The sequence below is a fragment of the Wallemia mellicola genome, assembly GCF_000263375.1.
Source record: "Wallemia mellicola CBS 633.66 unplaced genomic scaffold WALSEscaffold_1, whole genome shotgun sequence".
NCBI classification, from domain to species: domain Eukaryota; kingdom Fungi; phylum Basidiomycota; class Wallemiomycetes; order Wallemiales; family Wallemiaceae; genus Wallemia; species Wallemia mellicola.
In genome coordinates, this window is record NW_006531958.1 from 677977 (window position 1) to 700074 (window position 22098).

The following is a 22098-nucleotide window of genomic DNA, read 5'->3' on the forward strand; positions in this document are numbered from 1 at the left end:
GATGTCGAGCCATGATGAAGCTGATTTGAGTGGGGATGTCGATAAACTAACGAGTAATACGTCATCTGCTGAATTACCGAATACTAGCGATGAAACAGCCATAAATCAGGCCAAAACGGGTTCACAAGTTGGTTCATTCTTTATAGGATTGGTTATTATTTTAATAGCTTCAATTATGAACTCAATAGGTTTAAATATAGTACAAAAAGATCACTTAAGCAATCAGTCACTACCAAAAGATCAACAAAAGCGTGATCTCAGGAGACCTTTGTGGTTTCTTGGTATGTCGCTATACATATTGTCACAGCTCCTTGGATCCACGTTAGCTCTGCAATACATGAGAGCAGAATTCGTCGCACCTTTAGGATCTACTAATCTGATATTCAACTTCTTAATCGCTAATTACATGCTCAATATACCAATTACGAAGAGAGATATACAAGGCACACTCTTAATTGTCGTTGGTGTTATAGGTATAGTCGGTTTTGGTAGCGTTAATGATGGAATTAGTGATTTCCTCGATATTAACGTATTGATTGAATTATGGGGTCGTCTCGCTTGGTTGTTATGGTTCTTTATCCTGCTCATAAGTACATTCAGTATTTATGTCATTGGTTTAGATCTGGAGAAGATATCTAGACGGCGAGCAGATGAAAGCGGATATGCTACACCAACAACAGATCAGCAACCAACTAATTCGCGTATTAAAGTCTTCCTTAGTAAATTTACTTTCATTTTCACTGCTATCAGAGCAAAAATGTTCAAAACGCTTGAAAATATCGTCGGAAATATCGATGATCCATCTTTAAAGAAAGTAGTTGGTCTAGTATGGGCAATTGAAGGTGGTATTATGGCATCAGAGTGTCTTATTCTAGCAAAAGCAACTGTAAAACTTGTCTCCACGCAATTCTCTCACAATGAAGCAGCTAATCAAGTACGTAGACAGTCTAATATCATGACAACCAGACTAACCAACTTAGTTCGCTCATCCTTTGTTCATCTTGACAATCTTGCTCTTAGCCACGACTGCAATTGGTCAAATAATATGCTTGAACAAAGCTCTAGCGCTTTTCGATACGACCATGGTCGTTCCTATATTTGTGGGAATGGGTTTCACCTTTTATTATTATCTGACACATTAATAGTACGGTCTATACACTTCAATTGGATTTATAAACACTTTGAGTGGGTCAAATAATTTCACTACTACTACGTATCTAACTATTTGCAAGTTTTCATGAACCAATTAATGGCATTTAGAGCTTGGGTATTATGGTGTATCGGATTCTCGACAATCTTGCTTTTGAGCGGAGTCTACCTACTTTCAGCGAAGAAACCGAGTCAGGAGGAAATAAATGAGGAACAAACAAATGATGAGATACCATTGAACGTTAGGTCAAGTAATAGGGACGTCGAAGCATCCCATGACAATGAAAACAAAGATGATTACGATGATGATGATGATGTAGTTTGGGATATAGGTGAAGCCAGTGATGAAGATAACCACGATGAACAAACTGATGTCCGCAAACCATTACGCAAGCAGCAACCAGAAAATGAGACCGAGCCAAATCCTAATGCATAAATAATCTAATTGAAATAAGGAAATTGTATAAGAAATTTTTATAATAGACTACTGAAATCGCACTTTTCTGTTAATAGATGTGTTATCTTCTCCATATTAACTTTATCAACCTCATCAAACCCGTTTAAAACCAAACTATCAAAATCCATAACACCGATGCAGGTACCGGATGATGAAAAAACCGGTAAAACTAATTCAGATTTAGTTGTTGAATCGCATGCAATATGTTTACCAGGATATTCATCCACATTTGGTACTAGAATTGGCTGTGATTTACAGAAAGTATCTGCACAAATACCTTTGTTCAACTCAGCTTTAATGATTTGACAGGCGGGTAAACCATGGAATGGACCAAGTTCTAATATCTTTGTTGATTTGTTGTATATATAGAAGCCTGCATATACTTCGTCAGATGCTTATCTCATCGATATGTTACGCCCACCAGCCCAATTAATTTTATTGATTTCTTTCAATGTCCAGAATAGAATAGATGCAGTGTTTGATAAATTACTAATCTACCCGATATTAGCTCTAGTGCATTCTCAAGTGATGCGAACCCACCCAATTCGTTTGTCCTGTTAATAAGCTATCCAAATTAGTAAGAATATCATCATAAACCTCTTGCTTTGGTCTATATGAGTCTATGTTTGCGGCGTCTGCATGTGGCATTGCTTGATAATGAACGGAATGAACGAAGAAGTGATTAGCTTATTTTGATTCATGTATGCTTTGTACAAATGCAGCAATTGATTATTTAAATAGGTGAAAATGTCTTAAAGTTCATTAATGTTGTGTATCAAGAACAATTTTTCGTCCTACGATATTGATTAGATTTTTATACCATAAAGTAATTAAAACTTACGGTAAATACTTCATCATCTTTATCGTTATGGAAGTCCTTCAAGAAAACAATAAGCTTTTCTCTATTTCGACGCAAAATTGCAGCGATAGTTGGTGCTTTCTTAGGGTTTGCGACGAATACCTGATTGTCTTTGTTAAAAAAGTAAAGTTTTAAAGATAAAATACTCACTTTAAAGACGTGGAATGCTTCAAATTGAATGTTACGACTCTTATCGCGTAACAAATTCATCATAACTTTCAAGTTATTCTCGTAAGAGATATATCGTGTCATAACGTTGAAGTTTGACCTATCAAGGAGAATTTCACCTAGTAATTTGAGCGACTGACGCTTAGTCACATAATTGTTTGAGTGTATGAGTGTGTTGTAAGATAATTGGTTAGGATCGTCAGAAAAGAACTATATAACAATCAGAATAGATTATTAAAGTAAAACTAACGCACTCTATCATAATGCGTTTCGAGGTATTCTGCTACGAGTTGTTTGTGACGGGTGAGGCATTCCTATATACCGGGTTATTGAGTATAAGATCACAACCAATAAACCAACCTTGAAATTACTAAAAGCATCACAACTAACACCGAAAGTTGTAGTTTCTATGTACTTTGGAAAACTATAAAAGTGATCCTCATCGTATAATAAGAGCTTAACTAAAGCTTCATGTCTGAGCATTTCACGAAGAATCATACCTGTGTTGAGTGAGACATCCTCATCGTTATAACCCTGTAAAGTTAAAAACAAGACTTGAGGTTTAGTGAGGATATATTCAACGGTGGGATACCTCAAACCAATCTGACGTCTAAGCAAACAATTGAATACCGTGGTGACTTCCTTCCTAGCTTCGAATTCTAACTTTCCAATCTTTTTTATAAGTAACTGAAGCAAATCTAAAGCGTATACTTCTTGTGCTAACTGAGCAATTGCTTCTGGTTGTGGGTGTGAGTCTAGATCGACCTATTAGAGGAATAGAAAGCTAATAGAGTAAACACACCACCGTCACCATTTAATACGTGCTTCATTTGCTGTAACAACTTTGCAATATCATCCGGATTCTAGATAATTAGTAAGGGAGCAGCTGTAGTAATACACAACGCACCCTCTTACGGTTATCTAAACCATTATCAAGTTTTACTAAGCATTCTTTCAAGGTTTTAGCAATATCACCAGGCGTCTTCGGCCTAGCTTTGAAGAAGTTCATGATGACAGTTCGAGTGAAAGTACAAGGAAATATAAATTTAGAGCTTAGAAGGTGAGGTAGATTGATAAGCAGTATCTGGGGAAGTGTAATAAACCTATTATTATCGTTATTAACGCGTAAATTACTCATATTTTATTTACCATTTCGTACTCCTTATGTTCATATCTATGGGTGATATCAGGATATAAAAATAAAGTAAATAAAGGTTGACGTACCCGCATTTCTCATAGAATGCTAAATATTGTTAATACAAACTATTAGAAATAAAAATCAATTACTCACGAATGTTCTCCTTTGAGCAATCTAAAATAACCTTATATGCACCTCTAGCTTGAGCGATTTCAGTGAGGGCTAGGATAATTTTCTTTCCTAGTGATTTCCCTTGTTGATTCTTATCGACTGCGATATCCTCAATATGTCCCACAACGCCGAGACCCCTGAGGAACTTCCTTTCTAGGAAAACAGTGCCACATCCTACGACTTTACCGCTATTATCCGTAATAACAATAGTAAAGTATGTGTCTGGGATATTTTTTAAAAAGTAGAACCTTTGCATGTACGCTTGACGACCTGGATCGGGTGCTTTTGTGAGTACAGTGAGGAGGCTGATATGGCCATTATCGTAATCGCTAGGAGAGAGCGGACGAATAGAGTATCCAGCCGGTAATGTGCTAGCTACAGACTTCGGTATTAAACTCTCACTAAATAACGTTTCCATTTTCGCACTTCGATCGTGAGCGTCGGCGGACAAGCTGGTAATCTAAATGTCTTGACAAAATGTAAAAATAAAAATTAATTAGTTTTAGCTTTTGATAATGCTTTTGAGCGTTGACGCATCATATGGGTGTACATGATATATAATCCTATCGTAGTTAGTAGAATTTCACTGAACATAGAGAATCTCACCTGGCCACCAACCAATAAAGAACCAGGATCTAATGATATCTGATGCTGGCCAGTTTATGTTATTTGGTAAGCCTTTTGGCATCGTAGACGCGATCAAGGTGGCTTCTGAACCAGCACCAAGTGGGTAGAGTACATAGAAAGTCGTGTATCTCAACCAATTGAGTACGCTTGATTTACATCCAACGAGTGACGTAGTGTAGAATGAGTATCTGATAATTTCTGTCAATGACCACGCAATTATCATCGTCGTGTAGACAAAGTTATATTGGGCCTCATATAACGTCAGACAGTTAGCATAAATGCAATCTAACTCACTTGAACAAACAATGGCGCAATGTAGTATACGATGTAAAGTCTGCTAGCTACTTGCATTGCTGTGGTTGGAAGTGGTGAACGCACGAAGCCAATGATAACGTGCACAACCTCAAGAATAGCGATACTTTGTACGAATTGTACGATACTACCAATATCAAAATACGTAGTGCGTGCTTTTGAGAGAAGTTCACCGCAGAATTGGCTGTTAAATGCGCTCTTAAAGTATGTTACTGGTGATTCCTGCACTGGAACGGTAACGTTTCCATCGTAGAGATGCTTTATTGTTAAAGCTAACACAGCAGTCCATCCTAATGTAGATACTGCATTAAATAGTGCTAAGTAGAACTTTATACCACCACCCATATCAAAGTTCAAGTGCAAGAGGTATAAAACGTATAATTGGGCAGTTGAATGGCAAGTTAAAGCAGATTTAAATGCACATTTACTATAATTGGGCTATATCCAGTTGTATTTCACACGCACAACCAAAATACTTGATATTTACAAGAGTATCGCAGTGTATGAGAAGGGAATAGACATTCAGCTAAACAATGCAGCGTAATCTACAAGGAATATGGCAATGTGTAGTTTTTTAAGGTTGCAGGAGCGTATATCCTAATCTTCTCTCGTCTCAAATAGTTCACGCTGTTGTCGACGACCATCATAGGGAGAGCTCATTAAGTAAAACTTATCAGTACAGTATCACTATCTTTATTACAGTAAGAGATATCTAGCATAATCGAAATGCACCTTTTCTGAAGTTTGCATATCTCAAATGGCACGCCAGGAAATGGAGAAAACATTGATGTCGATTGGCAGAAAAAAAAGATTAATAATATCGAAATTGTCTAATACAAACAACTGTGCAAAGCAACCCTAAAATTACCGTTGCTCGTGATCATCCCAAGGACTTGTTTCGTCGTGGTTATCATTACCATTGCCATTGTCGTTGTCATTGTCAAACAAGACCTGAGATTCATCACCCTCATTGTTGTCATTCTCCTCATCATCATCTCTGTACTCATGTTCATCCTGATTCTCAGCTTCTTCCTCTTCTTCAGAATCACTATCAGCTAACTTGAAAGCATCATATAATTCACGGGTTCTGCCGCCATTATTCGAAGGGAATTCTGTCATTCTATGACTATCATTTCCTCCCGGGTTTAATGATGCATATACACCACGGCTATCTTCATCTGCACGTGCGAGTTCTTGAGCTTTCTTGCGTCTAATGAACCAAATTGTACCTGTTGCGCCAACAACTGCTAATCCAAGAATTGCAGCGCCAATAAGCCAAGTTTGGTGATTCAACAAAAATGATGAATTCTCCAAATATCCTTCATCTGGTGTTGGGGTATACGACGTTTCAGGAACTTCTTCGCCAGCTTGATGATGGTCATCAGGGAGATGATCAGTTGGTTTTGGTTTTTGATGAGTAGGAGGAGAACTAGTGCTATGACTTGGTGTTCCAGTTGATAATGTTTCATCATCATCATCATCATCATCATCGTCTTCAAGTTCGCCTTTTGGTCTTTCAAAAGGAAGAACATAATCGACTGCTTTGCTAGCGTCTTCTGCCTCACCCCAAAATCCGATAGACCAGGCTGTGAAATTACCATGCTTTGTTGGATGGAATCCATCTTTGACTCTGATTGTCCAATCACCGACTGGATTCTCATCCCAATGCTTTGTAGACATGAATTTCCATCCATTAAGACCTTCGGCGGCACCATCATATCTTCTAACTTTTGCCAAAACACTCTTAACATTATTTGGACTAATAAGTTCAACTTCGATATCACCTCTTCTTTCATGATCAATCCAAACAGTTGTGGTGATATGCTCCAAACGTTCAAGATTATGCTGACGCATACGCTTCTCTGATAAATGGAATTTACTTTCGTACCAATTTTCACTCAAAGGTTGACCGATCATGTCAGTAGCATTTGGTACATGAACGATTGGACCTTCATACCAAGCTTGAGGCTTGACGAGTTGGTGATTGCGTGCAGCTTCAACAATCTTTTCAGTGTTTAATTTACCATAACCGTAGGCATTGTTGTACATTCTTCCAGCTGCAGTAACTGCCCAACCGTCTTCTTCAAGGTTAATAGGTTCAGCAGTTTGCACAGAAAGGTGTTGAAGATCTCTCCAGGTTAAATCAGGTCTTACTTGCAATACCAAGGCGTAGATACCCGCTGCAATAGGTGCTGCTGCAGAAGTACCACCATGTCTATCCGTACAAGTATTTGTACCAACATCCGTAGTATGAATTGTACCACCATTACCAGAACTATATGTGACAACAAGATTGGCGGTACATGCTTCTGAATAATATGGATGAAGACCCTCTCTACTGATAGCAGCGACAGTTATCGAATAAATACTGTTAGTGTAACCATCAAAGTTACATTGATCATCACTAGCAGCACCATTTCCAGAAGCGAAGACGAAAAGCGAACCTTTACCTGATCTACCTCTCTGTACACCATTAACGAAAGCCTTTGCAATCAAATCGCTAGGGGCTTCCACTGATCTACCATCGTCAGGTGGACCCCAGGAGCAAGAGTAAATGTCATTGAGTTGATATCCATAGTTTAAAGCTGTGGCTTCATCTGCATCTGATATTGGTGTTGAGAGAATACGAATACCTGCGACTTGAGCTTCATAGGCTACACCAACACCACAAACATCATTTCTAGCAGCTGCAATTTCACCTGCACAGCGTGTACCGTGTGAGTCTTCTCTTAAGCGAGGCTCAGGTAATGCGGTATGATCATTGAAATCCCAAGAACCCTCAGCAAACTGTTTTCTGTCAAAAAAGAATGATTAGAGAGAGATATAAACATACGAAAGTAGGGGCTAAATCTTTTGAATGCATATCGAGACCGTCATCCACGACAGCGACTTTAACGCCTTGTCCTTTGATACCCTGGCTCCAAACGGGTGCGACGTTGATAGAGTGTTCAGACTTCTTATCATTTACCAGATGCCACTGATCTGAGAAGATTGGGTCGTTGATATCGAGTGCTGCTGCGACAATACGTGATTCAGTGATGGGTAAAACTGGGGCTCTTTTGTGCAATTTATGGCGGGGAGTCTGTTGAGTGATAGACCTAAACTGGTTGTTGTTTCTCTTGTGCCTGTTATCGTAAGTTTCACGATAGTTTCCCTAGTAGGAACTCACAAATGAGAGTGGAAATCGTCTATAAGGAATGAATGACCCTTAGGAATCTTAAATAAATGATGGTTGTCCAGTTCGCCGACGTTTTCTACGAATTCCATACCAAATAGTTCTTCGATAGCTGCTATTTCTATCTCTGAGCTGTCGATATGACTCTGCAATACGTAGTAATCGTGGCTCTCATAGTTTTTCTCTACTGGATTCTTTATACTGTAGGCTAGTGTACAGGCTATCAGCGGTAGCAATGACAACTTCATCGCTGCCTCTTGACTGATACTTTACAAGTTACGGACATGTCAGAATATAAATTTATTTAACGAATTTTATACATTTTATACTAAGTTTACAATCAATTGATTTATTCTATTTTTTCTAAATCAAATCCCGAAAGAAAGTAAAATTTTAACGACGTTGATTAGCCAATCCAATGTTATCGTCTGCACCATTCATTGGTCCGGAGCAACCGAGTGATGTGAATGATGTCTCGACAGATTCAACTTTGTGCTTTACATTGTCTGCACGGAGGTTCTCAAGGTGTTCCAAGTATGCAACATCTACGCCACCGGTGATGTACTGTCCAGTGAAAACTGAGCAGTCGAAGTTCTTTATATCTTCATTGAGACTGCTGCATGATTGAATCAAGCCCTCGAGTGTTTGGAATACAACCTTATCGGCACCAATGTAGTCAGCGACCTGTTGTTCTGTACGTCCGTGTGCAACCAACTCTTTACGGTTTGGCATATCAATACCATAAACGTTAGAATATCTAATAGCTGGTGCACATGAAGCCATGAATACGTTCTTCGCACCTGCATCACGAGCCATTTGGATAATTTCCTTTGATGTAGTACCTCTGACGATAGAATCATCAACAAGCAAAACATTCTTGCCTGAGAATTCTAATGCCATCGCATTTAACTTACGACGTACATTCTTTCTACGTTGTTGCTGACCAGGCATGATGAATGTACGACCGACGTAACGATTCTTAACGAAACCTTCTCTATATGGAATGTGAAGGTTTTGTGCGAGTTGCAAAGCTGCTACTCTTGAAGTATCTGGGACTGGAATAACAACATCGACCGTGTTGCTACCATGTAATTGCTTTCTAACTTCATCAGCGAGAGTGTCTCCCATCGACATTCTGCTGCGATAAACGCTGATACCATCGATGACAGAGTCTGGTCTGGCAAAGTAAACATATTCGAAGATATCTGGTGCGAAGACAGCTGGTTCAGCTACTTGTCTTCTTGCGACTGAGTGTCTTGTGACAATCATACATTCACCTGGCTTGACGTCGACCCAATCAGAGAATCCAAGTGCATCTGAGACGACAGACTCGGATGAGAAGACGTAGTCCAAACCAGTCTTTTGCTTGTCACCTTGTGGTGAAATAATACCGTTTACTGGTTCACCAGCTGCTCTGACACCATATCCGAGTGGTCTAATACCGTTAGGATCTCTGAATGCGACGATACCGAAACCAGCAATCATAGCGACACAAGCATAAGCACCTTTACATTGGCGTGTCAAATCCTTGACTGCTGCGAAGATATCCTCCTCATTGATACGGAATTTACCAGTTTGTTGAAGGTTGTCTGCGAAAATGTTGAGTAAGACCTCAGTGTCAGAGTCAGTGTTGATGTGTCTGTGAGCATCTTGATCGAGGAAATGTCTAAGTTCATTTGTATTAATCAGATTTCCGTTCTAAAACTTTGTTAGCTTCACTTCACAAAAAGAGAAGAATCTTACGTGAGCAAAAGTGATACCGTAAGGGCTGTTGACATAAAAAGGTTGAGCTTCAGACTGAGCTGAAGAACCAGCAGTTGGGTATCTTACTAGATTGTTGTTAGTAGACGCCTCAATAAAAAAAGGAAGATTTCTCACCATGACCAATACCCATGCATCCACGGAGAGTTGAAATGGCTTGGTTGTCGAAAACATCACGGACCATACCGTTAGACTTAACTTGGTGTAATCTACCACGTGGACCACATGTGATGATACCGCAAGCATCCTGTCCTCTATGCTGCAAAAGAGAGAGACCCTCAGCGCTAAGCTAGTCAGCTGAAGCGGTAGTGTATAAAATAGCCTACAGCTCTGGGGATACGGCTACATTGGTATCCTGCAAAACCAGACCAATTATACCACACATTTCTTATTTTATCTGGATGTGCTGCTGATTGTGAAGAAAGAAGACGTCGACAGCTCAGTTCCTATTAAAAAATTGTCTGAAGATGTTTTGCTCGTATATTTTTAGTATATAACTCATATAATACAATCTTATTAGCCATTCCACTGTCTTCCTCGATCGTTTCGGGAAATCTTCAACTTGGTTCGGACAAGAACGCGAAGGACGATATAGTTACGACAGTTTTGCTAGGGATAGCATTCTAATCGCATGTTTTATTACCCCACGATATTAGATATTCCATTTAAAGACACGATGATTGGAGGAAGCGGTTAGCTTGTAATGGTACACACTGGAACTATGTATAGTTACAAACAGGTGTCATTAGTCTGGAAATTGCTCAGATTGGCGCTAGATGAGAAACCAATGGTATTTTTCCTTTGCCTAAGCGTGCGAAGATACACACAATTAAATTAGCTCTGACATTGCATTGCGATTAGTTTACTTAGCATTACCTTCATTCTTGGTACAGCTACTGCAGTATGGTTATGCGATGTCTTACTTACAGTATCTATACTATCACATTTGTGAGATAGGATTCTTCACGATGAAAGCACACACCGGCTGAGAATTAGAGTCCACATAAATCTATTAGATAAATACATTAATGTAAGCCTTTTAAGACGTCCAATGCAATTCCAAATGTGTGATTTTGATAACTTGACCATTCCTTTCCTCTAATCTTAGCGTTGATCGCTGCCTGAGCGCCCTCACGGAGACATGCGATAACTGCACAGGTACGTAGATCAAGGTGAATCTTAACCTTATTATGAATTTGTACGGTATTCGAAGCGATCTGCGGATTCTTAGCTACATCTTATAATAAGTGATAAACCTACCTTTAGATCTAAGTCGCCGCACATTAGTGCCAATGCCATGATATCAATCGGAGCAACCTCGTGAGCATAGAGCTTCTTCGATTGCAATAATGTGAAATAACATAAAAATGATGAACCAAACTCTTGCCATCTGCAGTTTCATTAGCTAACAACCAATAAACAGATATTTACACACCTTATCTTTGAGTTTGGCGATGAAGGGTGTATAGAGACTATCGCATTGTTCTGTATAGTCTTCATAGTTTTCGTATGCCAGTCTAGCGATATCAGTTTTGGGAATAATCCCGCTGCAATAGCAGCATGTAATATCGAGTAATCTCCAGCATTATGGTTGAGATCTTCTGGAGTTTCGAAGAATCTTATAGATCCTCTTCCGGTCCTGACCATGCGAGCACTAAAACAGTCAGCTTGAAAGTAGGTATAAGTGTACGACCTACGCATTTAGTTCACGAATTTGTTTTGGATTGAGTGTTACGAAGTTCGCATCAACAAGGTATGACATTAATTGTATCCTCAATTCTTCAATTGACTGGAGATTCTGGTGTTGTTGTTAGCTCGACGCTTTCACAGAGAATGTTACTCACTTGAAGACTCAAGTAGTTCTGGTCGCAGTATCTCTTCATAAATGCCCAGCCTTGGTTTTGTAATGCCTGCTTCCAGCCATTGTAGGCCTTCACAATCACAACGAAATCAGAATTTCCTAATATTTATTCAGCATATAACCTCGCACTATCGATCTACTCACCATCATTGTAAGCCTTCTTGGCGTTCATGGCTTCAACTTCTTGACCGAAAGGCGTAACGAACGGTGATTTAGAGTTCAGCGTCGCTGCTATTGTGAGGGCAGAATCAAGACAACCAAAAACAACAGCAAAGAGTAAAAACTTTCCGATGTGTACATCAACAGGGAGTCTTGAAAGAATTCTGCCCATCGGAGTGATATCCTCATTTGACCTAAGTGCTTTGACTTCAATAAGTGATGAAATTGCTCTTTGAACGTTTATTGAAGTTGGTGGATCGAGTGCTCGCATAAGAACGTCCTCTATCGATGATCCAATCTGGACATTCATGATCTTAATCCTCAATGCGAGATCCTGGAGTGAAAGACGAGTCATTTCTGGTAGAGGGTGATCAGAAAGTTTGTTCTCAAATCTATCGCGAGTGAAAAGATGGAAACATAATCCCTCTCTAACTCTACCAGCTCTACCTCTTCTTTGCTTAGCATTTGACTTGGCGATAAAGCAGTCCAAGAGACGTGAGATTTGCCTCTTTTCGTCGAAACGCATTTCACGATGTCTACCAGTATCAATAACGCATGTGACGTCTGGAATAGTTATACCAGTTTCTGCAATATTTGTAGCAATGACTATTTTGCGAACACCAGGTGGTGGTATATCAAATACCGCACCTTGTTTGTCAGTTGCGATGCTAGAATGCAATGGATAAATGCTAAATTGAGCAGCATCACCAAATAGTGGATGTTCTTGGAGCATGTCGTTCATACGCCTAATCTCAGCCATACCAGACATGAAAATAAGAGTAGCATTAGAATATTGAATCCACTGTCCATCTGTACAGAGTCTTTCTAGCGTTTTGACAATCAAATCATACGGAATGAGATACTCATTGAGATGGTTGAGAGTTGCAAATGTCTCTTCACTAATCTTAGGTAGCGTCGGAGTAATACTCTGATCTTTTGGTGTCGATGTACCACTGTTGTTCTCATCATCATCATCATCATCATTCCACTCTGTCAATTGTGATTTGCCTTTATTGGCTATTTTGTCATAACGGTTGCGAGCATATGGTGAAGTTTCATCGACTTTAAAGCCACTAAACTCTATGGCATCCTCCAAGTAACGAACTTCGACAGGGAATGTTCTACCTGGAACACTTATGACTGGGCATCCGCCAAAGTATGCACTTATCTTCTCAGAGTCGACAGTTGCACTCATCAGGATGACCTTGAGATTTTTGTGTTGTTGAAGGAGAGACTTCAGAACGATGAGCAAGAAATCAGACTCAATTGAGCGTTCATGGACTTCATCAATGATGATGTGGGTGAGATCGTCGAACGCACTTTTACCGTCTGTACCATTGCTTGATTCCAACATCCTCAATGCTATACCATTAGTTGCATAGACAAGTTTAGTCGATTTTCCAATGTGACTCTCCAATCTAACAGCATATCCAACTAATGATTCTGGACCACCAACCATTCCTGGTTTTTCACCCAGTTCGACTGATACTCTAGAACCGAGGGAGATAGCAGAGATACGTCTTGGTTCTGTACAGTAAATCTTACATTTTTGACCTTTGCTAAGAGCGTCTTCAAGAATGAACGCAGGAAGTTGAGTCGATTTACCACAACCGGTTTCACCACTAAGTACCATAACTTGTGAAGAATCAATAGTATCCAGGATAGTCTGACGATAAGCCGCGATTGGGAGTGCATTCCTAGCTTGTAACATAGTTTGGTAAGCATCTGTTTGCTGTCTCTTTTCGAAGTCTTTTTGTAGCTTCGTATCGACTTGAGTACCCTCGGCTTTAGACAAAGGTGATTCTACGTCCATCCCTACAGTCTTCGTTGGTCGTGGTGTAGAGCGGCTCTTGGAAGGTGTAGCTTCCATTTTCTCGTCAAAATATTGCTTCAACATCTTGTACTCTTCACTCTGCCTTGTAATCTCAATAACTTTGCGCTTTTCTTCAAGTTCATTCCACAAGTTTTGGAAAGATGCAGGGAATTGTGATGGTTTGAACGTACAAGCTGCTGGATGTTTGAGGTATACCGCATGAAGTAGTATCAAGGCGGTGTAATTGATTGCTTGTATGTCATTCTGACAGCCAATGTCAATCATTTCATATTCATCACGGGCATACTGATATTCAACACCCCATTGGATCAGTCCTGACGCTCTCACAGCCCGAGATCCTTTCGAGATAACTTGGAAATAGGATTGAGCTGACTTGTCAATCTTCAAGGTGGTTTCTTCTACTATCGTTCTTGGCATTGAACGAGCAGATATTTGCCTTGGGAGTGTCATTTCAACAACAGGCATTGGTTTTCCGTCAGTTGTGAGTTCTTCTTGCTCTTCTTCCTTGAAAAGATCACCCACGCTTTCATCAGCTGGGGGTGTGGTAGGCTTCTCTTTTTCTTTTTCCTTCTCCTTCTCCTCTGCTGGTAATCCTTGTGGTTGTTGAGGCTGTTTCAGACGCTCTTGGAGAAGCTGCTTGTCGAGTTCACTTCTATGCTCTTTATAAGCATTGTCTGCCTCCTTCTTATCAAAGAGATACATCCCCTGGAGCTCCTCGACTATAGCCCGGAGCGCTATAACTTGTGGATCAGAGCAATCGTCTGTCTTCGACTTCTTCTTCTTCTTCACGATTCCAGCGGCGCGTTCAGCGTCATCAAGTTGAAGTTTGAAACGGACGTATGCGTTTGTAGGATCGAGCTGGTCATCATCCGATAGTGCGATCTGTGGGATCGGTTGTGATGGCTTCGACTGCTTGGAGGGTGTCGTTGAAGTCGATGCACTGCTCGGGGTCTTCTTAGGCGATGATGCTGATGCTGGCGAAGGCATTGGAAGTGGTTTTGGTGGTGATGGTGGAATAGTAGTATAAGCAGTCGTATTAAGTTCGTCATCGGGAATGTTGAGTGCAAGCTGCGTATTCTATTAGCTGTTGTCATTATAGAGAATGACTACCCACCCAAACAAGAGCATTTTGGAGATCGAATGAATTCGTCGAGTTGAAGGCAGAGATTATTGAGTCGTGGCTGAATCCTAACCTCTTGAGAGTGTTGTAAGTGATACCCAGCTTAATAAATAGCTTCTCCGTATTCTCTGTATCGTCACTACTAAAAGATGGCTGTAATTCCTGATAGTTGATATTGTCTATCTCAAGAGATGGCAGTTGTTTAGCCAATTTACGATCGTAATCGATAGATTTTATATTTCTTTCTACATCTTTGAGTACTTTAAGGTAGAACTGCTGCACGTTGTCATCTTCTATCGCCTGCTGACTCGTAGACGGTGGTGTAGCTGGTCTGCTTGGCGGTGCAGGCGTAGATGGTGTATCTTCTACAGCCTTAGGTTCTTCTACTTTTTTCTGCACTGAGGTCGTCGCAAACCCTCTATTCACTGGCTTAAGCGAGCGTTTCTTTGGCATCTGGTGGTGGTATAACTTCAAGAGAGAAGACAAGAAAATGCTATCCAAATAATTTATCGTCGTACAATCTCCCAAATAGGCCTTCCCAATGAAGTGGATCTTTCAATTCTATCGCTACAGATTGTTAGAATTATCAGATTGTGTTCAGATTTACTCACGCTTGAATCCTAAGACATTTGATAGAGCTTTCACTAATAGATGGGCATCTGGACGATTGTCACCCTCTGTAGTAAACAAACAGAGTCCAGCCACATTTTTGAGACTGCCATAGTAAGACTTGAGAAGACCAGTACCGTTGAGAGTGTCCAAGTCTAGTGATTCAAATGCCGAAATCTTATCGGCATATCTGCTATCCTTGGAGGATATCTGTTTGAGTTGGCTGGACACGATATCGTTATCATTTCTCGATGCTGAGTCTGCAGAAGACAAGATGATCACGCTCAAATTGAGACCATCTGCCCATTTCTTGAGCTCTTCTACGAAGGTATACTTGTAGCTCTACATTCGTTAGCTATTTCTGCTTGTGAACCTCCACGTACTTTCAATATCGGAGATCGCTGATCAACGACGTAAATATCATTATACTCCTTTAATCTGTGCAGTTCTAATGGTGTGACTAGCCCATCGGTAGACGCTCCAGCTACCTGAATGAACCCCTCGTTGTTGAATCTCCCAACGAGTTCATTGCTGTGATTATTGAGCAGTAATTCAGTAGCCAATTGTGGTACATTAGCCATACTAATCGTTGGCAATACCAATGTCTTGCCTTTCAGCTCCTCCTCATTGAAATTTATCTCATACTTAATGAACGTCATCCTCGAAGAATCTAGATAGGCAAGCACGCGTAATTTCAAGCTTTTTATGATAAAAATAAACTATTATTGCTAATTTACAACTGTACACTTTAATTTACTTGGTAGGTTTGCGATAAAACTGATTAAAACCTAATCGAACAGCCAAAAATCGTACATCAAGATCAGGATGCGATTGGAGGGCGTTGACGACGTATGAAGCTAGTTCATGGAACTCATCAGCTGAGGTCTGTACTCTGTATCTTATACCAGCAATACCCTCCTCTTCTTCATCAGCAACGCTCGCCGCACCTGGGGTGGATGTTCTGCTATTTGAGACACTCGAACTTGATCCACCGCCAGCTACCTCGAATGGTGCACGCGGGATAGAGGATGCCGTCGACAGCCTCTTATGGCGGTATATATCTGGTCTTTCCAGCGGTGTGTGATCTAGCGATGAAGACATGTGGAGTGTGAAGGTATACAAGTCCTCAACGGCTCTTCTGAATGACAGTATAACGCTCAAGAGTTGTTTCATCTTGTGCAACAATTCCTCATCTCGACGGGATGAACGTCCTCCAACTAACATAATCTTATTAACGATTCTCTCGAGATACTCACGATGAGCTGAGATCAGCGCGTCGAGATCACCTTCGCGTTTGGATGCAAATTGTTCGATAATCTCCCACGAGCATTCAATCACTTCGAGGTGACAATATGCTTCGAGTTCTTTCACGAAGTGGATCATTTCAGACATTGCGATGCGCGCTTGATGCCAGTCATTGTCAAGACCTAATATTTGTCAGTAAAATGGCTAAAATAAAGCAAACTTACTTGGTACTTTTAGATAGGAGCGCTTGCCCATAACGCACCTTCTCCAACCCTTTACTAGATCGCTTTCAACTCTCTTGAGACGCCATAGATAATTGAAAATTCTCCTATATTTCGACATAACTTCCGGCGTCAGGATAACATCGAGTGGTTGGTCAACTCTGTATTCCAATGTGAAAACATCCCAACCGATTTCACCGTGGGTGTATTCGAGCATGCGAGCATCTAATCGGCGGAGGATTTCTGGGTCATCATACTGTGCATTAGAACCCCTGATTGCTGCTTCAAGTGTTGCCGTAAGATTGTGACGATAGAGAGTGTTAGCAGGTCTTGCTAAGGATGGTCCGATAGACTCCATCAAGATATCAACAAAGTCTCCACTTCCTAGCATAAGATATCTCTTTAGTGCTTGTAAATGGTCCATCAGCTTATACTTCGAGAACATATTTTCAAGCAGTCTCTGACTCGCTATCGAGAAAGCGATATCGATAGACTGCTCTAAAGATGGGATATCAGAGTATGTTAGAACCTTATTTGCAATATCTGATATTTGATTTGTAGCAAAAAATTCTTCATCAAGACAACTATGTCTGATAAAGTTCAAACTCTTTCCAATACTGAATATCTTCTTAGCGAACGCCTGACCAACGAAACGAGGTCTCATTTCATCGCGTACGCTATATTTCTTTGCCCATAATTGTCCAGCATCGATGTTAGCTTTATGCTCTGTTGTGTTTGGAGCACCGATCATCCATCCAAATGAGTTGAGGTCCATACCAAGATCATTGTTTATTGTGACGAAAAATTCCTTGAATGGGTCGTATAATTCTCCGGAGGTTATCCAGGTGTGCAGAGTATTGAAAAATGGTTGAGACACCTAAGAAAACTTAGCAATGCGCCTCTGAATTGGAAAAACGTACCTCTTCTAGAAGCTCAGAAACAAAACCTCTAATAAATGGGTCGCCATTCTCGGTGTAGCCGTGAATCAAGGAAACGAGAGCACCACCATGGACATCAGCGGCACCCTGTACTAGAGTACTCATCATGCGCATCTTCAGACGCCATTCTTCGGTCCATACGGCTATCCTACCTAATGTCAGGCTGTCCATTGAATCATTCTGCTCATCCATAGTCTCTGGTGTATGCGCGAGTTGTGCTTCAAGCAATGCGATCAGACGGTAAAAGTCATACAAGCGATTCTGCACATGTCTTGAGAGCGCCTGAAAAGTTAGTCTTGCTTATCTGCTACCTAGCAGGAGAAACTCACTTGTGTGATAAGACCTAGAGATGTGGATGTGCTACAATCGCGTACAAAAGCCGCTACTTGCTTATAAAGCCAACCTAATTCAGCCAAGCGGATAACGAGCTCGAGTGTTGGTTTTGGTACGCGTTTTGACTGTTTCGGAATATGAGAACAGATATCAGTGATTATTTAGAATGTCTTACGCGCTGATCGGTGGGAATTAACTTAAACTCGCTCTGATTGGCTGCTCCTTCGAATCTGAAGTATGCGCCGTCGATACCTTGGAGAATATTGACGGTATCTCTTAGGATATCAATAGATGGTGTGTTATTCAGACCTTTTATCACGTCAGAGGTATTCTCGCGTGTAAATATACGCCTACCCTGCTCATCTCTCCATTTTGATAGTATCTGAGATTTAGAAAGACCAGTAGAGATCGGTGCAGCGGGAAGAATGGGCGGATTCGGTAATTGAGGTATATTACTGGCGTTATTCTCTAGCATATCGCCTTTTAGTTTGATATGTCTATCTCTGTCTGATGACGGTAGGAAAACAAAACAATGTAGTGTACAAAAGGTGTATTTTAGATAAATATCAGGCTGTTGTTTGTTAGATAGCCACTAGAATACAGCCTATACTCACTTTGTAGATAATCTGCTGCAACTAGCCTGTAGTTTGTTAGCTAGCAATTCGATAGGCTCGAGACTTACAGTTCAAGCGCGATCTCAGGCGGTATCCTCTCCTGGAAATCTGGGACAGTCTCTTTGTTCGTTGCATCCTCGTACTTTTGTTTGAAGAGAAGATATTCAGCCACTTTTTCAAGTACAACGCCCCTGTAGTAGCTCGTTAGTTATTTCCTATCGAAGTACTAGTAGACACGCCTTATGTCCAGTCTACAGATGTTGCTCTGGCTTTCACTGAATGCACCTAAGATGTTTAGGCTAGATACTATCAATATATTGACCTACTATCCTCCCCAAGCATATCAGCCAACATTCCTGCCTTGAGTGCTGCTTCTTTCGGCAGAATGAAGGAATATTGATCAGACGATATCAGCATTACATTCTGTGTGCTGTTAGAAGTCTATACTATCAAAACATAGGTCACTCGCTTCGTTCTTTTCCACGCCTTCGCTCATGACGGTATGTAATCAAGTGAGCTCATAGTATGTAATCATGATATCTCGTTACAAAACATAAGTTATGCTTAATCTTCATAGCATTCATTCCAATTGCCTCCGTTTATATTCCAACTCTGGCTTTCTAGGAAGTCTTCAAGCCTACACAATCCCGTGTCGGCGCCCAACGATCCACAGCCGGCTAGTTTGAGAGGGTAGACACCCTCGTTGACCTTTATACGTACATAGTCTTGTTCTTCATCATATTCACCTATCGATTCCCCACAATGGATCTTCTCAAAGACGATACGACCTGCAAATGGCACATACTTTGATATGTCGAACATATCCCTCGGTGGTTCCTGTTTCCTGTCTATCAGGAATGGTAAGTGACGGGTCGTTCTAGCAAGTCCGAGGGCTGAGATTATGTTTACCATCGACGTATCGTGACTAAAGTCAACGAACAACCTGTGACCCATCTCACTCCTCTCTTGTGGAGGTAATGGGAATAAATCAGGGTTGGAGTCAATAGTCGTGTTCGTGCTTGTTGAATCGACAACAGGTGAGCTCGTTAATCTAGCGATAAGCTCGTTGACGTATCCAATACCTCTGGCTCTTCCCAATGGATGTCCGTAACTGGAGTCGTAGTACTTTTGTAAAATCAAGTAGTAAGCATAATGGTGGAAATCAGATAAATCGTGCACCTTGCACCAATCGCTGATTGTACCATTGTTTGCGACAGTCTGGATATAATTAGCGGGAAGATTGAACGAAAGTACCACTCACATCAAATGCACATGCGTGAAAGAGGTTTACGATGTCATTATGATTGAGATTCGCACCTGGGAACTTACTGTTCCACCACTTCGACAACTGAGGAGTCCATAAAGCAGCATAAACGTCAGAAACATCGTCACCGATTGTAGTAGAATGGTTAGACGCAAGTGGACAGTTAGATATGTCGAGGGTATTGTTGTAGGCCTTTCCTTCAGGTAAAACAACGTCGAGGTCTTCATATGGATCAAAGATTGAGTGGTTGTTAAACCCTAAACGGAATAACTGAGCACTCTCAATAACGCGTGGCGAGCTTGGGGCACGGTAGAAAGGTGGTAATGAACGCTCGATGAGGTCTTTATATTGTTCATGAAACCTGGTTCCTGAATTATAGGCTTGTTGGCGACCTAACCAAACGAGATCCTCTTCTCCGAGTGTTTTTGTGATGTTGTACTTGCTTACGAACTTCAATTTTGGGTCCTTCGATGGCTTCTTTGAGCTGTGAAGTTTATCGAGTGTTTTTACCATAGTTTTACGCTGCTTATGGGCAGGATAGCGAGCGCCATGTCTCTCGAGCTAATATGATGGTGTTATTGTACCAAGAATAGTATACAAAGTTGTACTCACAATGTTAACCATGTCGACCGTACAAGTCTCTGGCAATTGATCAGGTATGCCCCAGTTAACATCAAATTGCGGTGAGTATTGAGCAATCTAGATAGGTATTAGCTGGACATTTTATATGATATAGCTGCCTACGCCTCCTTCAAGTATACCCTGCTATGATATCAACGTGGGATGAATAGAATAGAGGATAACGAACCTGTTTGAACGATTTTTTGATGATTGAGACCAACGGAGTTACATTATAATGGATAAAGAGTATTACAATTAGATATAGCGCCAAAAAGAGACCAGCTATCCATCTCATCTTAGAGAATATCCTAGGAGGATATACAGGCTGCTTAGCTGTATTTACACCTTCTATATTCTTCTCGCTATCCCGTATAGCCATGAGTAATTTCGTCAAATAGTTGGTAGTTGAGAAGAAAGCTTCTTCGTTTGCTACACTATGGAGGACGAGAAGCTTATCTCTAAATTATGGAAAGTATCACGCACAGCACATGAGATGGTACAAGATAGAGTCAGTATATCGCTCTATATTTATTGAAGATGCTAATATCTCTGTTCTAGGGATTTGCAGTCTCTCAACAGGAGATTGAGATTCCATACGCAGAATTCAAGGAAACATACGCTGGAAATGGTATCATAGAGTAAGTATATACAAGCTGTCTACACATTGAGATCGCTTATAGTCCCCAGTCGTGCTTCATTGCACTTCTTCGCAAGTCTGGAGGATAACCCAGACGATCAGATATTCGTCTTCTTTGCCGATGAGCCAAGCATCGGTATTAAGACAATGAGAAAGTTAGTATAGACTCCAGAGTCGATTCTGTCTGACAAATCTACAAGATTCTTGACTGTTTTGGAGGAGAGGAAGATAGGCAGGGGTATCTTGATCTACCCAGAGAAGCTCACGCCAGCGGCTAACAAGGTCAGTTGATTCAATCGCTTGCATAGCTTAACATTCAATCCTAACATAGGTCATTGCTGAAATGGCGGCTGACTACAAATTGCAAGCATTTACTGAATCAGAGTTGCAAGTTAACATTACGTTAGTATTTACGCACACTATTCATCATCATATTGACGATATATAGGCACCACCAACTCGTTCCCCAGCACGAAGTTCTCACAGCAGAAGAGAAGAAGCTCCTTTTACAAAAATATAGACTAAAGCCAACGCAATTGCCACGTATATTGACTAGCGTGGGTCTCTAATGCCCTCATCTAGACCGCTGCTAACAAACGCTAGGATCCTGTTGCCAGATACTTTGGATTGGAAAGAGGACAGGTTGTGAAGATTATCAGACCTTCAGAAACATCCGGTCGTTATGCTTCCTACAGAATTTGCTTCTAGCTTCTTATACATGTAATTTATTGAAGAGAGAAGAGAAGAGTGCAGATATGAAACTGTGATAAATAAATAGTCTATTGTCAATATACCTGCAATAGAGTTATAGTATTACATTGTAAA

General features: G+C 40.7%; 12 protein-coding genes across 12 annotated transcripts; 2 read left to right on the plus strand and 10 right to left on the minus strand.

The window, feature by feature from the left end:
• Nucleotide 1: 1 nt before the first annotated feature.
• Nucleotides 2-2244, plus strand: WALSEDRAFT_34808 (hypothetical protein; the record flags this gene model as incomplete). The annotated part of the gene is made up of 6 exons (XM_006955955.1): nt 2-934; nt 981-1100; nt 1146-1185; nt 1233-1979; nt 2028-2100; nt 2147-2244. 4 exons carry the CDS (start codon nt 2-4, stop codon nt 1583-1585), a joined length of 1446 nt encoding a protein of 481 aa, XP_006956017.1. The 3' UTR covers nt 1586-1979; nt 2028-2100; nt 2147-2244.
• On the minus strand, nt 1233-2254 carry WALSEDRAFT_34813 (GAF domain-like protein; the record flags this gene model as incomplete). The annotated part of the gene is made up of 3 exons (XM_006955956.1): nt 1233-1979; nt 2028-2100; nt 2147-2254. 3 exons carry the CDS (start codon nt 2252-2254, stop codon nt 1624-1626), a joined length of 537 nt encoding a protein of 178 aa, XP_006956018.1. The 3' UTR covers nt 1233-1623.
• A 38-nt stretch (nt 2255-2292) lies between these two features.
• On the minus strand, nt 2293-3642 carry WALSEDRAFT_42401 (Mo25-like protein; the record flags this gene model as incomplete). The annotated part of the gene is made up of 7 exons (XM_006955957.1): nt 2293-2400; nt 2448-2567; nt 2616-2843; nt 2888-2947; nt 2994-3388; nt 3436-3496; nt 3541-3642. The coding sequence occupies 7 exons, from the start codon at nt 3640-3642 to the stop codon at nt 2359-2361; spliced, it is 1008 nt and encodes a 335-aa protein (XP_006956019.1). The 3' UTR covers nt 2293-2358.
• WALSEDRAFT_30908 (acyl-CoA N-acyltransferase) lies at nt 3594-4387 on the minus strand. Its single transcript, XM_006955958.1, has 4 exons — nt 3925-4387; nt 3858-3876; nt 3783-3807; nt 3594-3736 (listed from the first exon to the last, which is right to left on the minus strand). The coding sequence occupies exons 1-4, from the start codon at nt 4358-4360 to the stop codon at nt 3680-3682; spliced, it is 537 nt and encodes a 178-aa protein (XP_006956020.1). The 5' UTR covers nt 4361-4387; the 3' UTR covers nt 3594-3679.
• On the minus strand, nt 4350-5247 carry WALSEDRAFT_59139 (PTPLA-domain-containing protein). Its single transcript, XM_006955959.1, has 3 exons — nt 4864-5247; nt 4549-4819; nt 4350-4505 (listed from the first exon to the last, which is right to left on the minus strand). Exons 1-3 carry the CDS (start codon nt 5224-5226, stop codon nt 4435-4437), a joined length of 705 nt encoding a protein of 234 aa, XP_006956021.1. The 5' UTR covers nt 5227-5247; the 3' UTR covers nt 4350-4434.
• A 438-nt stretch (nt 5248-5685) lies between these two features.
• Nucleotides 5686-8329, minus strand: WALSEDRAFT_30910 (hypothetical protein). The gene is made up of 3 exons (XM_006955960.1): nt 8051-8329; nt 7715-8006; nt 5686-7668 (listed from the first exon to the last, which is right to left on the minus strand). Exons 1-3 carry the CDS (start codon nt 8302-8304, stop codon nt 5746-5748), a joined length of 2469 nt encoding a protein of 822 aa, XP_006956022.1. The 5' UTR covers nt 8305-8329; the 3' UTR covers nt 5686-5745.
• Nucleotides 8330-8344: 15 nt separating this feature from the next.
• WALSEDRAFT_59141 (putative amidophosphoribosyltransferase) lies at nt 8345-10448 on the minus strand. The gene is made up of 4 exons (XM_006955961.1): nt 10144-10448; nt 9935-10101; nt 9800-9885; nt 8345-9754 (listed from the first exon to the last, which is right to left on the minus strand). Exons 1-4 carry the CDS (start codon nt 10200-10202, stop codon nt 8450-8452), a joined length of 1617 nt encoding a protein of 538 aa, XP_006956023.1. The 5' UTR covers nt 10203-10448; the 3' UTR covers nt 8345-8449.
• Nucleotides 10449-10840: 392 nt separating this feature from the next.
• Nucleotides 10841-15244, minus strand: WALSEDRAFT_34831 (P-loop containing nucleoside triphosphate hydrolase protein; the record flags this gene model as incomplete). Its single annotated transcript, XM_006955962.1, has 7 exons — nt 10841-11034; nt 11078-11207; nt 11253-11471; nt 11515-11615; nt 11662-11777; nt 11823-14739; nt 14786-15244. 7 exons carry the CDS (start codon nt 15242-15244, stop codon nt 10843-10845), a joined length of 4134 nt encoding a protein of 1377 aa, XP_006956024.1.
• Nucleotides 15245-15250: 6 nt separating this feature from the next.
• WALSEDRAFT_59143 (hypothetical protein) lies at nt 15251-16063 on the minus strand. Its single transcript, XM_006955963.1, has 3 exons — nt 15784-16063; nt 15403-15742; nt 15251-15358 (listed from the first exon to the last, which is right to left on the minus strand). Exons 1-3 carry the CDS (start codon nt 16057-16059, stop codon nt 15285-15287), a joined length of 690 nt encoding a protein of 229 aa, XP_006956025.1. The 5' UTR covers nt 16060-16063; the 3' UTR covers nt 15251-15284.
• A 90-nt stretch (nt 16064-16153) lies between these two features.
• Nucleotides 16154-18612, minus strand: WALSEDRAFT_14214 (hypothetical protein; the record flags this gene model as incomplete). The annotated part of the gene is made up of 6 exons (XM_006955602.1): nt 16154-16337; nt 16440-16827; nt 16870-17743; nt 17787-18086; nt 18134-18262; nt 18313-18612. 6 exons carry the CDS (start codon nt 18610-18612, stop codon nt 16154-16156), a joined length of 2175 nt encoding a protein of 724 aa, XP_006955664.1.
• Nucleotides 18613-18664: 52 nt separating this feature from the next.
• On the minus strand, nt 18665-21043 carry WALSEDRAFT_30916 (phosphoglycerate mutase-like protein). Its single transcript, XM_006955964.1, has 9 exons — nt 20824-21043; nt 20760-20777; nt 20628-20714; nt 20013-20576; nt 19221-19969; nt 18991-19174; nt 18820-18942; nt 18752-18777; nt 18665-18708 (listed from the first exon to the last, which is right to left on the minus strand). The coding sequence occupies exons 1-5, from the start codon at nt 21013-21015 to the stop codon at nt 19316-19318; spliced, it is 1515 nt and encodes a 504-aa protein (XP_006956026.1). The 5' UTR covers nt 21016-21043; the 3' UTR covers nt 18665-18708; nt 18752-18777; nt 18820-18942; nt 18991-19174; nt 19221-19315.
• Nucleotides 21011-22010, plus strand: WALSEDRAFT_59145 (RPB5 subunit of DNA-directed RNA polymerase). The gene is made up of 7 exons (XM_006955965.1): nt 21011-21144; nt 21195-21274; nt 21324-21428; nt 21474-21555; nt 21605-21675; nt 21722-21830; nt 21877-22010. Exons 1-7 carry the CDS (start codon nt 21073-21075, stop codon nt 21979-21981), a joined length of 624 nt encoding a protein of 207 aa, XP_006956027.1. The 5' UTR covers nt 21011-21072; the 3' UTR covers nt 21982-22010.
• The last annotated feature ends 88 nt before the right edge of the window (nt 22011-22098 follow it).

Coding starts and splice junctions, on each gene's coding strand:
- WALSEDRAFT_59145 (XM_006955965.1), top strand. CDS start 21,073: ATGGAGGACGAGAAGCTTATCTCTAAATTATGGAAAGTATCACGCACA. Junction 21,429..21,473: donor GGTATTAAGACAATGAGAAA/GTTAGTATAGAC, acceptor CAAATCTACAAG/ATTCTTGACTGTTTTGGAGG. Junction 21,556..21,604: donor TCACGCCAGCGGCTAACAAG/GTCAGTTGATTC, acceptor ATCCTAACATAG/GTCATTGCTGAAATGGCGGC.
- WALSEDRAFT_59143 (XM_006955963.1), bottom strand. CDS start 16,059: ATGACGTTCATTAAGTATGAGATAAATTTCAATGAGGAGGAGCTGAAA. Junction 15,743..15,783: donor AGCGATCTCCGATATTGAAA/GTACGTGGAGGT, acceptor TAACGAATGTAG/AGCTACAAGTATACCTTCGT. Junction 15,359..15,402: donor AAATGTCTTAGGATTCAAGC/GTGAGTAAATCT, acceptor AACAATCTGTAG/CGATAGAATTGAAAGATCCA.
- WALSEDRAFT_59141 (XM_006955961.1), bottom strand. CDS start 10,202: ATGTGTGGTATAATTGGTCTGGTTTTGCAGGATACCAATGTAGCCGTA. Junction 9,886..9,934: donor ATGCATGGGTATTGGTCATG/GTGAGAAATCTT, acceptor ACAACAATCTAG/TAAGATACCCAACTGCTGGT. Junction 9,755..9,799: donor ACGGTATCACTTTTGCTCAC/GTAAGATTCTTC, acceptor ACAAAGTTTTAG/AACGGAAATCTGATTAATAC.
- WALSEDRAFT_59139 (XM_006955959.1), bottom strand. CDS start 5,226: ATGGGTGGTGGTATAAAGTTCTACTTAGCACTATTTAATGCAGTATCT. Junction 4,820..4,863: donor TTGCGCCATTGTTTGTTCAA/GTGAGTTAGATT, acceptor ACGTTATATGAG/GCCCAATATAACTTTGTCTA. Junction 4,506..4,548: donor CTTTATTGGTTGGTGGCCAG/GTGAGATTCTCT, acceptor TAACTACGATAG/GATTATATATCATGTACACC.
- WALSEDRAFT_30916 (XM_006955964.1), bottom strand. CDS start 21,015: ATGGCTATACGGGATAGCGAGAAGAATATAGAAGGTGTAAATACAGCT. Junction 20,577..20,627: donor CGGTCGACATGGTTAACATT/GTGAGTACAACT, acceptor CCATCATATTAG/CTCGAGAGACATGGCGCTCG. Junction 19,970..20,012: donor TTCACGCATGTGCATTTGAT/GTGAGTGGTACT, acceptor AATTATATCCAG/ACTGTCGCAAACAATGGTAC.
- WALSEDRAFT_30910 (XM_006955960.1), bottom strand. CDS start 8,304: ATGAAGTTGTCATTGCTACCGCTGATAGCCTGTACACTAGCCTACAGT. Junction 8,007..8,050: donor GACGATTTCCACTCTCATTT/GTGAGTTCCTAC, acceptor TTACGATAACAG/GCACAAGAGAAACAACAACC. Junction 7,669..7,714: donor AAGATTTAGCCCCTACTTTC/GTATGTTTATAT, acceptor GACAGAAAACAG/TTTGCTGAGGGTTCTTGGGA.
- WALSEDRAFT_30908 (XM_006955958.1), bottom strand. CDS start 4,360: ATGGAAACGTTATTTAGTGAGAGTTTAATACCGAAGTCTGTAGCTAGC. Junction 3,737..3,782: donor AACATAAGGAGTACGAAATG/GTAAATAAAATA, acceptor CGATAATAATAG/GTTTATTACACTTCCCCAGA.